General features: G+C 37.2%; 1 protein-coding gene across 2 annotated transcripts in view; it reads left to right on the top strand.

Moving 5' to 3' along the window:
* Positions 1-16,927, top strand: part of DLGAP2 (DLG associated protein 2) — a 456,527-nt gene that overhangs the window by 209,079 nt on the left and 230,521 nt on the right. For both annotated transcript variants that reach the window (XM_025149071.3, XM_025149074.3), the window contains exon 3: positions 9,246-9,278. In XM_025149071.3, coding sequence (XP_025004839.3) covers positions 9,246-9,278 — 33 coding nt within the window. The remainder of the gene's footprint in view (positions 1-9,245; positions 9,279-16,927) is intronic.

The raw sequence follows: 16,927 nt of genomic DNA, 5'->3' as shown, positions 1-16,927 counted from the left end.
TGTTCAGCTTGAAAAAGAGAAAGCTAAGAGCAGTGCTAAATGCTGTTCTCAGCTACTTAATGGTCATTGGAGAGAAGAGGGAGCCAGACATCTGATGAAGCCAGACAACATGCAGAGTGAAAGGACAAGGAAATTTATAGATGTTACAGAGAAGAAAACCGCAATTAGACAAAAGGTAAAACTTATCCATGTTGAAGGTGATCAAACACCACAACAGTTGGCCAGATAGACTGTTGGTTCTCCTTCCTAGAGGGTTTTCAAAACTGGAGTGGACAAAGCCCTGAGCAACCAAATGTCACTTTACAATTGACAGTACTCTGGCTTCAGGGCTAGACTCAAGACATCTCTTCCAACCTGTATTGTTCTAAGTCAATATATGTTACTGAGTATACATAAAGGAAATCATTCAATGGTCTTGGCCAGCAATCTCTCCCTTAACCTGACATGATGACTTCATCTCTTTTCATATTAAACTCAGGTTTTACCCCTTCTAGTGGTTGCATTGTGGTCTTTCACACCTTCTGTACACCCTTGGTATTTGAAATGACCTCCTTGAATCTGTTTGCCAGCTACCTACCCCCTTCAAATCTTTTTGAAATCTGATTTCAATATGGGAGATAAGAATGAGAAAGATGAGAAAAAAATCAATTTAACCTTCACGGTATTAGGGTATGTGATCTAGTCTATAACTGTGCTGTCCCATCCTATATTTTTTGCTATCTTTCTATCAGGTTCTTTGTTATATCACATTCAGCTTGGGTTTGTACCATTTTTACTTAGGAGACACTGAAATTTTTGGCAAGATCTCATAAAGTGAGAAAAGTAAAAGAAGAGGGGAGAAAAAAGCAGAAAAGGAAGAATGGTGATAGATAACGTAGTAGTTTTTTGCATTAGTATGCTACTGAGGTTTGACCTCGTGTCCACCGTAATCTGCTGAGACCTGCATTGGTTCCAGAGGGGTTTTGAAGCAAGCCTGAGGTGCAGAATGTCTTCAGCTTGGTGTTTCACAGAACTCTCATGGGTCCACACTCACAGTTTTTTGGTTTCCTCTACTGGGTGCTTTTCATAAAGATGCAACAATGTGATCAGCAAGTTGGCGAGTTTTTTTCCCCCAGTTTTGAGGAAGATGACTGACTTTAAACACAGGATGTCTGGAAAATACTGGAAAATGAGTGTAAAAATGAGAAAAGCATGTAGATTTGCCTTTTATAAGCACATCTCAGGGTTGTTTATGAACTCATTCAGAATATTTGAACTCTTCAATACTGTGCATTTGAAAAGTGTCAGAAGTGTGCTAAAGCACATACATTTTATTACTATGTTTATAGCTGCTCCTCTAAAAGCAAAGTATTTGTGTTCAGATCACCGAGAGAAACATTAGCGTGTGTATTTTTTTTTTCCTTGAGTGGTTGATATTTTATTTTTATCACTACTGTTACATTTGTTTTTCTATGAAAATATTCGAGTGCCTGGTCTCATCGTTCTTTTCCAAAATCTCTTCTGGCTTGGTTAATGCACATGCAATGTATAAACTCCATATGGAGGAGGATCTGATATGCAAGTACTGTGAATAGGTTCTGGCATTGCTTTGAGCATAAACTTTGTATTTTTTTTATCTGGGGAAAATAATGGGCTTTTAGTGCTTGCTTTATACATTTGGTTGGATGTCAGTTTGTTTGCTCAAAATGATACAAAATCAGCTGCCTGGTTGGTTGATTTTTCTTCTGCTTTCAGCTCATTCTATTTTAATAATGGCTATTCCATACTCTATTTTTATAATTTAAACTTCTTTCAGTCTTCTTCTCTTCCTAGGGCAACTCTATCCTCCTTGCTCTATCTTTCCTAATATAGCCCAGCTGCTATTCTCTCATAGGTAGCTATTTTTCTTCTACTATATTTTTCTGTTTCTCCAGAACTCTAGTACATATTTGTTTCTCCCCCCACCAACTCCCCCCAACCCCTCCTTTATTTATGAATACTCCAGTTAAAAGAAAAGATTCAAGAAAGCTGTTCCCTATGGCAGAAGTTGCAAACTTGAGGAAATCTCGTCTGGGGAGTAGCCAGCAGTGAGAAGCAGGCAGGTGCTCAGGAAAGCAGGCTCTTACACTCAACAAGAACTGCTTGTGGAAATGGTTCCAGAGGGATTAAATGCATTTCTTGGCCACAGCTGTTATGAACTGTTGCTCTTCTGGCCTTTTTCAAAAAGTTCTGCATGATGAATTGGACTCCTGGTAATTATTGTTACATTTAAATACAACTTTTTTTTTTTGCAAATAAAAAAGAGAGATCATGAGATATATATGTTTGTGTATGTAAATATGTATAATTCCATACATCTCGTTTGATTACATAACTCACGTGAAACTTTTTAATTCTTCTGTGACTGTTGAGGGACAAGGGGCCCTAATAGTGTTTGAGTCCAAATGTACAGTAGATTCTGTTATTTTAGCACTATTTACCAGCACTCCAAATACTGTAAGAAATAAATAATTTGGTTATAGGATTGTTTTGATTATTTTTGCCACTCCATAGTTTCAAACAAAAAGTTTTAATGAGAGTCTCAAACACTCTGTGGATTTCACTTGGTTTACATGGATTGTGTGAGCAGGGCCCTTACTGCAAAGATAGACCAATAAAGTATCCTTTAGTGTTATAATTCCATTTTTATGACAGCAGGTACTGAATGTGCCTCTATCACATCCATGTCTATAAGGATAAAGTGAGATCTCTTTTCATGATAGAAAATAGCAGTGCCCAAAATTAGGCCAATGGCACTCTTACAAGTATCAAAGTTTGCAGGAGTGTAACAGTGGAAGGGTTCAGGTGGTTTACTGTGTTCACCTGTGGAACACTTCAAGACATGGCTAAGTTGCAAAGAGTCCAGAGGTGGACAGCATATAGATGAGATGGCTATTAGAAACCACAGCTTGAAAAAGTGAATGAACAAGGCTTAGAATAGTAAAACTAGTCTGGAAGAAAACAATGAGGATCTGAAATAGAATCTTTTTTTTTCTAAGTACTTTAGAGATTTTATTTTCCATGTACATAGTGAAAACCAATGCCTGTTGGTACTATATAAGAAGAAATCTCTCCAACTGCAAAGATAATGTAGGAACAGAGGTAATTTTCCTGAAGACAGTTGCATTCCCTGTCATCAGAAGTTTGGGGAGGGGAACATTTTAGGAAAAAATATATAGGGAATGCCCTGGTGCACTTTGCAGAAGGTTGGACTGGATGGTTTTTGTAGGCGTCTCTCAGTTGCTTACCTATATGCATGATGGAACACAGAGCGGGAGATGTCAAGAGGATTTGCTCTGGCTTCATTGTGAAACAAAGAGGAATGATTGTGAAGGAGAGATTCTTGGCAGACATGAGAAAAACTGCAGTGTGTCCTATAGATTTATCGTATCAAGTGTTTCACCTGATGGTACTGTGCAACAGTGAGATATTAACAAGAGGAAAAGACACAGATGAGGGCAAAATGCATAGGAGAAAAAAAACAGGCATGAAAATAGAAAATAAAAAACAGTTCATAGTACAGTTGGCTTTTCTCACCATTATAATACCATGTTTAGATACAAATATTAGACAAAAATCCTGAAAATGATTAGAAGTCTTACAGCTGGCCTTAAATTAGGCCTTGCTTTTTGGCTGCCTGATTTCTAAATATCCTGCATAGCTACTCTATGTTTCTTTAGTTGTTGCAGAGTTCCATTTCACCGTCAGCAGTAAAATGATATAAAAAGACACTGATGAAACAGTGTGAAAGACTGTTGTATTTTGTGCCACTGGAACCAGTAAAATGAAAATCTCTTAAGTAGTACGTGCTAAATTTCCTTACTGGAATTGATCTATTTTTTTTCACCGCATTTTAAAAATATATATGTATTATTATTATTATTTTGCTAAAATAAAAGGGGTAAAAAAGAAATCTGAGTATTGTTTTCCATGAGGCCAACAATATTGTGCTTGTAGTTAAATTTAAAATCCTATAGAGAAGAGTGGCTACAGACGGCCTCTGTGCTATCGGGCAAAAAGAGAGACAGAAAAGGCTTACAGATCTGAAGCAGGGATATAACACTGGATGTGTGCTGTTATTCAAGGGGCAATCATAAGGGTTGAGAGCTTCTATTTTCTGAACATGATGCTGAGGGGACAGATTATCCCCAGTGCTGCTTCTGACCTTTGCATAAGTTCTTGTCATACTATCACTTCTATATATCTAGGTCAAAACTCATCCAGGTCAGACTCCGTAATCTAGGTAAGCCCCATTGAAAGTATAGTGTACTTCAAAGCATAGTTAACTAGGAAAAATATTCCTTTAAGCAGATTTCAAACACTACTAATACTGTTTTTGTTTAGTTTTACTATGTTACATAATTTGCACGAGCACTTAAAATAGTAATTTATTCATAATATTTATTTTGTGTCTTTCTTTTGTCTCATATATTGTTTTCTTTATCATAGCCCTTCATAGTGGATTTTAGTGTATTTACACCAACTGTACCTAAAAAGAGATTCACAAAGCAGGGGAAGGTGAAAATGTTTAGTCGAATAATTTATCTTCACTCTAATTTAAAACTGAATGTTGAACTCAGCTGTTTTGAGAATGAATATTTTCTTCTGCATTACTGGGTTTATTAATTTTAGTTTTACTTATTACTTACGTTAGACAAGAAAAACTATCAAAATAAAATAAAAATCATATTATCTGGGGGAAAGAGCAAGCTCATGTCTCTGTGATAAATCTGCTTCTTTGAAAGATCTTCCTTGTGACCTATTTTGTCAGCAAGTTCTTGTATCTGGGAAGATTGTTTCTGTTGGCTAGCCTATTTCAAAAATGATAGAGTGAGATTAATAGTATGAATATGATATTTCCTTGTTCCATTGATTTATGGGGCCCCAAATCTCCAAACACTCACCTATCTTAGTCATTTTCCTGCTGAGAACGATGACAAAAGTTTCTCACATGTATGAGTGTTTGCAAGAATGAGCATCTTTAAGTGAAACTGATTAGCAGTGTCTTAAAAAGAAAAAAATATCTCCTGTGAACACATCATCAGAATACTTGAGATGAATCAGATATCTAGAGGCCTCATGCAGTAATAGGGAATAGTAGAAAAAGAGGTTTAAGAAATATTCTTTTCTGAAACGTAGTAACAGATCAGTGTCCCTTGCTCTACTCTATTACGCTGTGCAGTAGCTTAAGCATTTTCACTTTAGACTTCATTTCACCCACTGTGGGCATAGACAAGTTGCCTGAGGCTGAGATTTCATGACTCCCTTGAGCTGATCCATGGTCTGGTGGCTCCTGGAAACAACAGCTTTGGTCTGCCTCATTGTGCCAAGATTATTCCCTTGTGCCATACATTAGCAGCAGGATGATTGCCAGGTGACTTGAGGCAGGGGACTGGCCTTATTAATACTTCATTTTATTCTTCTACTTCTTTCTAAAGTAAGTAGGTTATGTACAGGCCGACAGCATTCTCCCATTGCAAATGGTAATGCTGCATGGTGGGCTACTGCACAAGGGGTCTGATCAGCAGATAGAGGCATTGTTCTTTCCCTCTGGTGAGAATACACCTGAATATACTACTTTTGGTGTCTGGGGGTCCCTGCTTCAGGAAACACAGTGAGACATTGAAGTGACCTAGCAGAGGGCTCTCAGGTCAGGGGACTTGAGCTACAAAGAAAATACTTGAAGAAGCTGGGCTGATTTATTCCAGTAAAGTAGAGATCCACTGGCAGCCTACGTATGTCTGAAGAATTACAGGCATGATGGAGCCAGAGTCTTTATGACAGTCATATGAAAAGGAAGGAAGAGGCCACAAACAGCAGGTTGAGAGATAGGGTAGGACTGTAGAAGGCTGAAGCAGCACTGAAGTAGGTTGCCCCCTCCATCCCTAGTAATCTCCAGGAGGTGGCTCTCAGAGCCCCATCTGAGCTGAACTTGGGTGGGAACAGCCTTATTTCAGCAGAAGGCTGAGCTAGGAGATCTCAAGAGCTTACTTCAGTGAACACTTCTGTCTTGCCATGAGTATTACTGTGAAGACAGAGCCTATATCTAAGACCTGTCACAATGCACACAGAAAAAGTGTGCACTTACAAAAAGTGATTTACCTTATCATAATATAGATTTCCACTAATTAATAAATCTTTAAATATTAATTTATATTTTAAACATCAATGAGAGCATGATGGGTGATCTGTGCAATCTTAGGTCACGTGCATCTCAGCCTCAGTATTGTCATTTCAACTGATGGAGTAGTAACTTTTTACACTGTTGTTTTGTCCTTGGTTGCTGCCATCCCAGAGCTGAAATTTAAATTAGATTGAAAGGAAAAATTCCAAATTAATCCAGGTATTTTGTACTTAGCTATCTTCCTGAGAGAGCTTTTCTACCAAGATGCAGCAATTTCCTTCCAGAAGAAAAAAAAAGAAAGTTGAAATAAGCTTCAATACCCATCTTTTTCACAAGATTTTAAGATGTCTACATTTATGAAAGATGTAAATGTAGAAATATCTGAGTGTGATATTCAGATAGGCTTGGAAATGTACGGCATGCAATCTTTCAACAATTACCAGAGGATGTGTGGATCTAAATAGACTTAATTATTTCCCACATCATATGCAAAGGGAAGAGGCACCTAGCCTGCTCGTAAACTCAGGACCTTAAGCAAACACCTGGAAGAAAGCCAAAATGAGTGGTTGTCCATCAGCGGTTGTGTGGATAGCTGGCAAACTTCTGGGTGACTTCCTGGCACCAGTCTTATCAGTAAGCCTTATTATGAGTTAGGCTATTGTGCTACAGATTTGCAACAGTGCTGTGGTATATTAAGGTCCATGAAAGCATCTAGAGGAGGGCATCAAAGCTGATAGAAGGGCTGGGGCAAGCTGAGGACATGGAGGCTGTCTAAGTGAAGAGCAGGCCAAGAGGTGACCTCATTGCACTCTGCAGCTCCTGAGGAAGGGAAGCAGAGGGAGGTGCAGAAGTCTCTGATCCTGAGAACTGATGACAGGATGGGAATGGCACAGGGAAGGGTCAGAGTGGGCACTGGGAAACCTTTCTGTATTCTCAGATATTGGAACAGGCTTCCTAGAGAGGTATTTGATTTTCCATGCCTGTCAGTATGCAAGAGGCATATGCATAATGTTGTTAATGCACTTCAACTTTTGCTTAACCCTGAACAGGTCAGACAGTTGGAATAGATGATATATGATAGTTGAAACAGATGACCTTTCCAACTGAACTGTTCTTTTTGGGTATTGGCACTGAGGTACACTGATGGGGAGAAGAGGGAAGCTATTAATTTGTGCTGTTGAGTGGGGACCTTTGGAAAACGGTGTTGAGGGCTGCAAAAAATGTCAGGCAGTCTCTTTGGGCTGTAGCAAACCAGTGAAGCATGTTGTTAGCAGGACGTAGAGGATCAGCAGAAAGCCATGAGTTCAGAAACTGAGTTCCAGCTTGTTCTTCCTTATCAATCAGGACAATAAAGTGCAGACAGATGGGCAGCCCCTCTCAGTCCAACCTCAGAAAGTCTTTGAATTAAAAGTGTAAAAAAATCTCTGTGCTGTTTCCACTGCATCACTCCAGGTTGCGACAAGTGCATTTTTCATCCAGCAGTGGAAAAAAGAGCCTGGTGCTATCTGCCACTAAACTTTTTTATGCTTTTTGCCGGTGGGTTTTCCCAAGACAGCCATTGGGGTGCTGTTTGCAGTTTGTCACTGCTGCTGGGTCTGTCAGAAAACCAGTCAACAGCATGTTTCACAGTGCCAGCCTGGATCAAAATTAATTCCTCTTTTCTTTCATGCAACTTTATCATGTTTTAAAAACTGTGCTCTGCCTAACAACAGTAGTAGAGTTGCCTGAATAAACATTGCTTTTCTCTTTCCTTTCCATCACGTACGCTACAACTGCTGACATCATTAAAAAGCAACAACTATAACTTTTTAAAACATGTAGGGTCAAGTACCTTTACAACAGTGGGTTATTTAGTTATAGACTCTTATCTGTACGGAGAAAGAACTTCTAAATAACTGGCAATGTCACAGTGGCACTAGAAAGGTCAAATCATCCCAGTGTATGCATTTCATATTCTGTGTTTCTGTTTATATTCTTGGCTTTTTTTCTTAAAATCAAAATCACAGTTAAAGTATGGTTTCCCATTTGGCATTCAAGGACAGAAGAAAATATCATCAGGCTTTGAGTTAAGGGATTTGCATATAACCAGGAGCACTGAACTGTTGGGTTTTTTTTGTACTTTGTTTGTATTAAAATATACACATACTTCTATGTGTGTGCCTGTGTATATGTTTATTTACTTCAGAATACTTTTTGCTGTTGGAGTTATCACTTTTCATCTGAGGGTTAAGATGGAGATTCCAGGTAGTTGTGAGTGTAAAATATACTGCTCTGCTTTGAAGTAAGACTTTTTCCATCTTTATCAGTGTTATCTACCAGCTTGATTGCAGACCCTGTGATTTCATTGGATTCTGTTGCTTGGGTTCTAAATAACAGCTTTGTTCTGCAGCTTGATGCTAACACCTGACAAAACTCAATCTTAAGCAAAGAACGTTTAAAGTGTTTCCTTTGTATGTGCACGTATTTGTACATTATGCAACGTAATTTTTAAGACAGACAGCTTCTAAATAGTTATGTGTAAAGAAAACAATAATTGCACATTTAGATACTGTGTGTTTATTATAATAAAGCTGTACTTCCCTCTTTTCTATACTCAAAAATTTTGTATATTATCACCGCACTTTTACATTGACTATTTGACTTATTCACTTGCCTGGAAAGACTTGGAAGTCTTTTATGAGAAAGGAATATAATAACTTTGTCGCTTTTACTGTTTACTGCCTCCAATGATAAAATATTAAGAGGCTTAAACTCTATTTGAGTGGCTGCTGTCACTGATCTACAGCAACAGATACAAAAAAGTTACGCTGAACCCAAAAGCCCTGCTACCTGCATTTGATTGGAGTATGTGGAGGTGCTACTTACATAAATAAAACCAGGGACTTTTAGAGTTCTGTTTAGAAAATGGTTTTTGCAAAAACTCTCCTTTGAAAGTTACGTTGCAACTGTTAAAGAAATAGATACTGAAAATGGAATTGCATTTTCCATGCTAAATCTGAGTTCCATAAAGTTTGTTGTATTTGGACGTAGTTACGACTTCATAACTCTACACCACACAGATCTTAAAAACAATAAATCATAATTTTTCTCTTTTTCTTTCCAGAGTCACAGTGTACACTCTGTGGGGAGCCTGAAGGTGAGCATATTTTCCTCTTCATATTTTTCAAAGCAACTAGTGGTGAATGCTTGACTCAAATGACACAAGTGCGAGAGATTGGAAATGGTATCTGAATGATGAGAATGAATGAAAGACACTCTTCCCTGTGTTAGATGGCAAAAATGAATCCAATTAAGCTGAGTAAAGCATGGTATGTGCTCCAGGCAGGAAATATCCTAAAGGACAAATATTCCATTAGAGCAAAAATGGAAATATTTACTTCTTATTCTTTTGTGTGTTTGTCGAACTGATTTGGGGTAAGAGACAGTGTGAAGAGACATCTAAGGACATCACTTTGCTGTTGGAAAACAAAAGTATTGGAAATAAAAGGGAAATGAGAAAATGTTTTTATATTTGATATGATTTACGGAGAACAGAGAGGCTAACACATTTTAGCAGGTGAAGCGAATAAATATTGCTTTTGAAATAAGGGTAATTAAGCAATAACTGTTATGCAGTGCAAATATATGCCCAAGCGAGGATGTTTGGTGGTTGTTATTTTTGCCCCAAGTGATTAACTAAATGCCATGGTGAGACCCACAATTTACGTAAATAAATACTGCAGTAATGAGACTGTGGTTTTTGAGGCGGGTCATTACTTTAGAAAATCTTTCTCTCCCTTTCTTTTTCTTCTCTCTTTCTCCTTTACACGCATATTGGTGCTGTTTTGAGAAAATGTCAAAAAAGTTAACCTTAGTTTCAGATCAACCATCTGGAGTCTTTCTAAGAAAAGCAGTCCAAAATAGCAAATGTAACTGCTGAAGCAAAGTATGTTCTTCAAAAAAAAAAAAAAAAATTATAGATGGTGTGTTCTTCTCAAAGAGGTTCAGCTTTATGTCTTGAAAAGTTTCTGAAAAACAGTTCAAGCTTTCAATTTCCATATATTTAGGAGGGAGAAGTTAACGAGATGAAGTCTGAAAGTGAAAGACTTTCAGACCTTGCAGCTACTGATATAACTCAGTAAATTTACCATCTGCTGGGAAAAAAAAATGTTTTAGATTTTCTTTGGACTTTGCATTCCTTTTGTAAATAGCCATTTCTTGTTTAGTTTCTTTTCATTGTGTTGTATTTGATAAATTCATAATACCACAGATACATACATGGGAAGGAAAAATAAGGCAGATGTTTATTTGCCTTTTATGAGTTATACCTTTCATAATAGGGTCATCCAACTCAGAAGTTATACACTAGATTAGTTCTCTTTTATTGCATACTATGCCTGCTGTATCAATCTCCTTTCTTTTTGTCACTGTTCTTTCATACTACTTCCGCATTTCAAACTTTATGTATAAGGATGGTTTAAAAAGGGAATTAAAATAAAATAAAGCAGCAGTAAAAATATTTAATGTCTATGCAGCTAAAACCATATAGTCAAAAGATAACGGTATGCATTGCTGTAGGAATGGTCCTCGGGAACATAATGCTGTTTTCAGTTGTGTAGAAATGAACTTTCCCAAGAATGATGTCTCTTGGATCACCAAATTCCCCACTCAAATACAGCATTACTGTAATGCTACTTATTAACTCTATTAATTCTCCCCTCTTCGTGGGGAGCCCTTTGCGGAGATTTGGCACTTAGTTCTGTAGTTCAGGAAGCAAGTTTGTTTATCTGCACACATTGCCACACATCTGCAGGACAATTTAGATGCATATTTTACAGAATAAAAAAGATCTGCTGTGGGAGGGAGATGCTTGTAATTGATAATTTACATTCCACATCTCAGTCATTCAAAGGTATTGCCTGTGGAACTTGTAGATCCGTAAATACACATGTATACATATATACAATATACATGTGCTGTGTCTGCCTATGCAACCAATCTAAAGGGAAAGAGTTGGTCAACACTGAGGTCTCTGTTTAAGTGGCTGTCTTTTGTAAGAGCTGCAAAGGCTTACATGTTCTGCTTCAGAAATCATAGGTTTGATCTGTGCTTTTTGACAAGGATGTCAGATGCCACACCTGTCAGTGTGAGTTACTTGAAAACCAAGGAGCCTGTCTTGTGCTGAGAGGAAATGAAATTTGCAGAAGACAGAGGTAGTGTTCTTGATAAATCCCATGAGTGCAGCTACTTTGGGTTGCTCCATCTTCCGGAAGCTCATAGCAAGGATGTGTTTTCAGGCAGATGACAGCTGTTTCCTTTGCGGAAGCAATCTGCATCAGACAGGTTACACTGCCATGGTAAACACTGCATTTTGCTCCTGCTCCACTTTGAAGTGAGAATGGCATGTTGTAGACACGTGTGTGACTTGAGTCTTTGTGACAGCCAGCATACCCTGTTAGAGGGGTAGTGTAGTCCTGAGATGTTTCCACACGGCGCCTTCCATGAAGCAGACGTTGTTTTTCTTCTAACTCATGTCAGTTATTCACAGAAGTTCATGAAGGTATCGTATTAATAAACATAATTGTCTATATTATCAAAACAGCAAAGAAGTTAACTTTGTGGCTGTTAAGGTTTCAGTACATCACTCTTATCTTCTCAAAGACTGTGAAAGTAACAGCTTCTCTTCCAGACCTATTTTATATCCTATGCAACTCCACCAGTGACTTACTGGTTCTATTCATGACATGGGTTAGTTGTTTTATTTTGTTGTTGTCATTTTGTTTTGTTATGTTTTTTCCAGTATTTTCTGATTATTCTGTTTATTTCCTTCTGAAAGATAAGTAGGCAGTCCTGTACAATACCTGTACAATACCTGCACTTTTCAGCTTCTTAATAAAAAGTTGTGTCCCTGGATTCTTTATAAAACAAGCTTTACCTGAATACTTAGGTCTGGAAAATGTGCTAGAGAGGCCTACCACTGCACAGAGTTGTTTCTAGTCAATTGTGAGAATTAACACAAGTTCTGGTTCTGTCCAGCATTTTTGTCTCAGGAAAAATATTGATGATTCAACTTGCCTTAGGAAATCCTTTAGCCACTGGAAACTAGAAGCTATAGTTTACCAGATTCTGGTAAAACATCATAGTGTGCTCTGCTTCTGCTTAGACATTGCTGTCCTATAGGTTAGATATTAGGAGAAAGTTTTTCACACAGAGGGTGGTGATGCACTGGAACAGGCTGCCCAAGGAGGTTGTGGATGCCCCATCCCTGGAGGCATTCAAGGCCAGGCTGGATGTGGTTCTGGGCAGCCTGGTCTGGAGGTTGGCGACCCTGCACATAGCAGGGGGGTTGAAACTCCGAGATCATTATGGTCCTTTTCAACCCAGGCCATTCTATGATTCTAAGACTGGGAGAAAATGGAAACATTGTTTTCTCCAAGTAGATGCTGGTGGCAGTCATGGGAGTGAGAACACTGAGAACTGGCCTTTGATCTGACCCCCTGCTGATGTTCTTATGGGCTTGTGTTCTTCTCAGTTTGAGATTAAATAATTGTTGCTCTGTGGATTTTTTTCTTTATACCCATTGATGAAAGAGAAGCTGTGTTAACTTTGCTGTATTAAGCTTTCTCTACTGTGAGCGCAATGCTGATAACAACTTCCAATTTATTTAGAAATATTCTGTGATGTAAATGAACATCTCCATGTAGAAGTTCTGATGCATTATAAGAGTAATAGAATACTCACAGCAATTAAGCACAGACTGTGGAGTAGATAGTAGGCAGTTCAGCCTATTGTTCACCCTTTTATCTGGTACCTCTTGATCTTGCAGTGTATGTGCAGACTGTAATACGCACTTCTCATTCTACTGCAGATATGATGTGGCAAATGTCCTTTCAATTCCACAGCATTTAGTAGTCAAGTCTGGCTCTCCAGAAAGACACTGCTGTTCAGAAAGGCTATGAGAAACAGTACTTCTGTACTTTACTGTGATCTGTGCTAACATTAACAGCATAGAAAGAAGACTCAACTTTCATTATAAATGGTTCATTCCAGACCTCTAATTAAGATGACAGTTAAATAAAAACAAAATATGAATATTTGCAAGGAATGAGATGGAGATTACAATGCAGTACATTAAAATACCACCTGTGCATATTAGAAGTACCCCAGTATGAAATACCAAGTTGAATCTTTACTGGCCCCACCACTGGGAAAGAACATAGCAAAGGGAGTAGGTGTCTAGAGACGTAGTAAACTTGATGAAAATATGTGAAGAACGGACCTATGTGAATGAATGTCAAGATGGTTTGCTCTGTGTTATTTAGAGAAGATAACAATCAAAGAAAACAATATACCCCTACTGCACGTTCTTGATAAATGATGCGTCCCATTTTTCCATGGGATCAGGAAAACTAGAAGTTTTAGTTGTTTATTATGTCCTGAGCAAGTAAATAATCCAAAGCAAAACAAGAATAGCTCAGAAGGGCACATGCAGTTGTGGAATTTACTTCCATGATGTGACTTCTGTGACTGACTAATATTAGTGCTGCATGTTTCAGTCAACAGTAAGAATATTCCTATGGATCTGGAATAGGGACAAGTCTAATTATTTTCAATAATGTTTTTATACAAACAAAATAACAACCACTCTTTTAATAGATAAAGGAGATAAGGAGATGATGCCCCTATGTATAAGCTGTTGCTTCATAAACCGTTTGTTCATTCTTGGTTTTGGTTAATTTGTAACCGAATGCCCCACTGGGCCTGGCCTGTTTCGGGAACCTTCTTCTGCCTTCTATTTAGGCCTAGTTTACATTTTCAAGCTAAGATGCCAACATTATTTTGTCTATCTCTGAGAAGAAATGAGTTTGTGTAAAATTTATACCAAATTTACAAGAATGTCAGAGAGAATGTCAGTGACTCATTTACCCATACACGATTTTATGTCAATTAAATATGGAAGGCTTTTTAATATAATTAAATGTTAAGGATGCAATTAAGTAATTTTTTTGAAGTAAAAGAATTTTTGAATGTTTCATAATCAAGACAAATGGCACTGTTGAATTGTGTGCATTCACTCAGAAGATGCATGAAATATTCAGTAGAATTTGGGAAATACAAGTACTTTAACTTTTGAATGTAAATAATTGACAGGAACAACAAAAACCTTTTTTCTGGAGGAAAATATGACTTTTTAGGATACGTGCATGTAAATGTCAATATTAGAGTGGAGCATTTGCTGCAGGTACTGCCAGCTTTGGTGCCATCTGTACTCTTGGTAATTCTTGTATGCTGGAGTTTGGAGGGAAATAAGTCTCTTTTCTTTCCCTTTTATTAAAATAAAGAATTCTGGACATTAGTAGCTCAGAAAAGTATCTTAAATATGTAATATATATCTTAATATTGACAGTGCCACATCTGTGTAGTTCTGGCTCCAATAGAAACATTTCCGTTGGTATCTAGTGGAACACTGTTACAGGCATGTTAATAACCCCAGGGAATTTTGCTAATCTTCATTTCACTAATCTCAGCATTCAGTAATCGGCACTGAAAACTGGCAGTTTTACAACTGTTAGCAGTGACTTTCAAGAGTCCTTAACTCTTCACTTTTTTTATACTTATTCTGTATTTACTACACCAACAATTATCAGTAAGAAAACCTGAATTTTTCTATGGAAGGCACGTGTATTTCATGACACATCACCGTGACATTTTCAAGGAAATAATAACACATAATAAAATCTACTTTGCCTAATGTTAATATTGCTTACTTTCCTATGAGTTATAAAAACAATTCACGTTATTTTATCAAATTAGAAAGATTTCTTGTGCTGTGTATGTACCACTAAAATAGTTATATAGATTACTGTTCCTGCTATCGCCCTAATGACAACTCGTAATTATTGCTTGAGGTGGGTGACATATTTCCATCTTTATTCTGTCCATTATGATAGATTTTATGGAAATACAGAGCCAAGGACTTAAAGTGAATTTTGCTTTGATCTATTTGCATGCCAGCTCCTCAGTCTGCAGGAGCAGTCACATTCATATGCCATTGTGAGCTTCTTGCTAACATTTTAATAACGGGTTCTGGTAAAATCCCTAGTGGTATGAAACTGCCTCCTGATCAGAGTATGGCTAATATGTCTGTCTTCTCTTTTTGCTTTTTGGCACTATGCTCAAAGCAAAGTGCTTTGATTTTTCATGGAAAACCTTTTCATGGAAACCTTTTCAAACTGCATAGAAATATATTGCTACCATTCTCTATTGTACAGTGCAAAGATATTGATTTTTATTTTTACATTTAGAGCATAAGGAAATATCCAAGTTTTTACTTACTACGCTAGACAGTTTTTGCAATAAAATAATCTGCAAGATTTGGAGAATGCATGAATCTAAATATTTTTAAATCTCTCGATAGGCTAATGTGTCAAATTTTACTGATTAGTTTCCTTAGGATAACAAGGTGTAATATATTCACAGTATGTATTATTCTGGTGTGTCAAGATTGCTAGGAAGTAGGTACAGTATGGTTTTATTCAAACACTATTGAATAACACTATTGAGAAACACAGTGCTATTGTATTTTCCTATCTGCACTTGAGCAGACAGCAGAAGTTGTTTATAGTGCATCTGCTACAGAGTTAGTTGCATAGAAAGCACACAGTGATTGATTACACTTGAAGTATTTGAAGATTTCAATGTGAACACTTCTAAATTGTATAGTTTATATTCATATAGTTCGCAAACTTGTAAGGTTATATATGGCATTAGTAATACAAATACTTGTCAACAACAAGGAATAAATTTGCACATCTTATTTGCTTGTTCTGAAGTCAGGAATAAGATATTTAAAAGAGTAGAGCCTGCATAAGCCAGGTGTGACACATAGTCTTTCTTTTTATCTGTTTGCTTTATGGAACATCTTGTGGTAATTGAAGAGCAAAGTCTCAAAAGAGAAAAGGTTCTTAAAAACAAACAAACAAGTTTTCTTTAAAAAATGTTTTCCTCGCCTTTATTTGTCATTTATATTTAGTATAAATTAAACTAATTTCTCAGTTTCTTCTTCTTATATGTACGTGAAACAGCTGCTCTCAAAACACCATTGTTGTCCTTTTCTTCATCTACTGTTTCACTCTCCTGGGTTGTGCAAACTAAAAAAAGCTGATTTAATTTGGACAAATACGATGTAATCCCAAATGCAGACGGTTTTATTTCTACGTTCATTTTACACTGTTGTGATTAAAAACCTCAACAAAAGCAAACACAAGAATCATCTCTTCTTTCCCGTTTCAGTGTGAGTGAGTAAATGGAAAGCTCGTTTCATGTATGTGTGGGAAGAGCTGGTCTCGAAGCTGATAGTCACTGCACACTTCAGGTTGCATGCAGCTTTAGTAATGTGAATATTCGCTCTGACAACAGCTGCATGTTATTCAGTTCTATAGAGGACAGGATTTAGGCATTTGCTGGAATAGGAACCAATATAAGCAAGGCTAGTGCAGCCTTAAGGATGCTGGTGTTTTAAATTAACTTCAGAATCGAATTTTATATGTTTATGAATACACATTTCTTGTCATTGCTCTTATTTTGCTAGCTGTTCAGTCCTTCTATATATTGAATGGCATGTCTTGTTTTCAGTGGTCATTGGTATTTGTGAGATGTGCTTGCTGTACGTTCATTTCTGCAGTAGCATGTTTCTCTAAAGACATTGTTTTGGAGTGATGATGTATCATTTATGATGTATCATAAATGTTTATCTCAAATAGTGTGAGCAATCTGTACTTGAAGATTGTCTTCTTTCCCTTTACT

This window comes from Gallus gallus, chromosome 3, assembly GCF_016699485.2.
Source record: "Gallus gallus isolate bGalGal1 chromosome 3, bGalGal1.mat.broiler.GRCg7b, whole genome shotgun sequence".
Taxonomy (NCBI): domain Eukaryota; kingdom Metazoa; phylum Chordata; class Aves; order Galliformes; family Phasianidae; genus Gallus; species Gallus gallus.
Note: the sequence above shows the minus strand (reverse complement) of the source record. Positions and strands in the feature narration are given on the sequence as shown.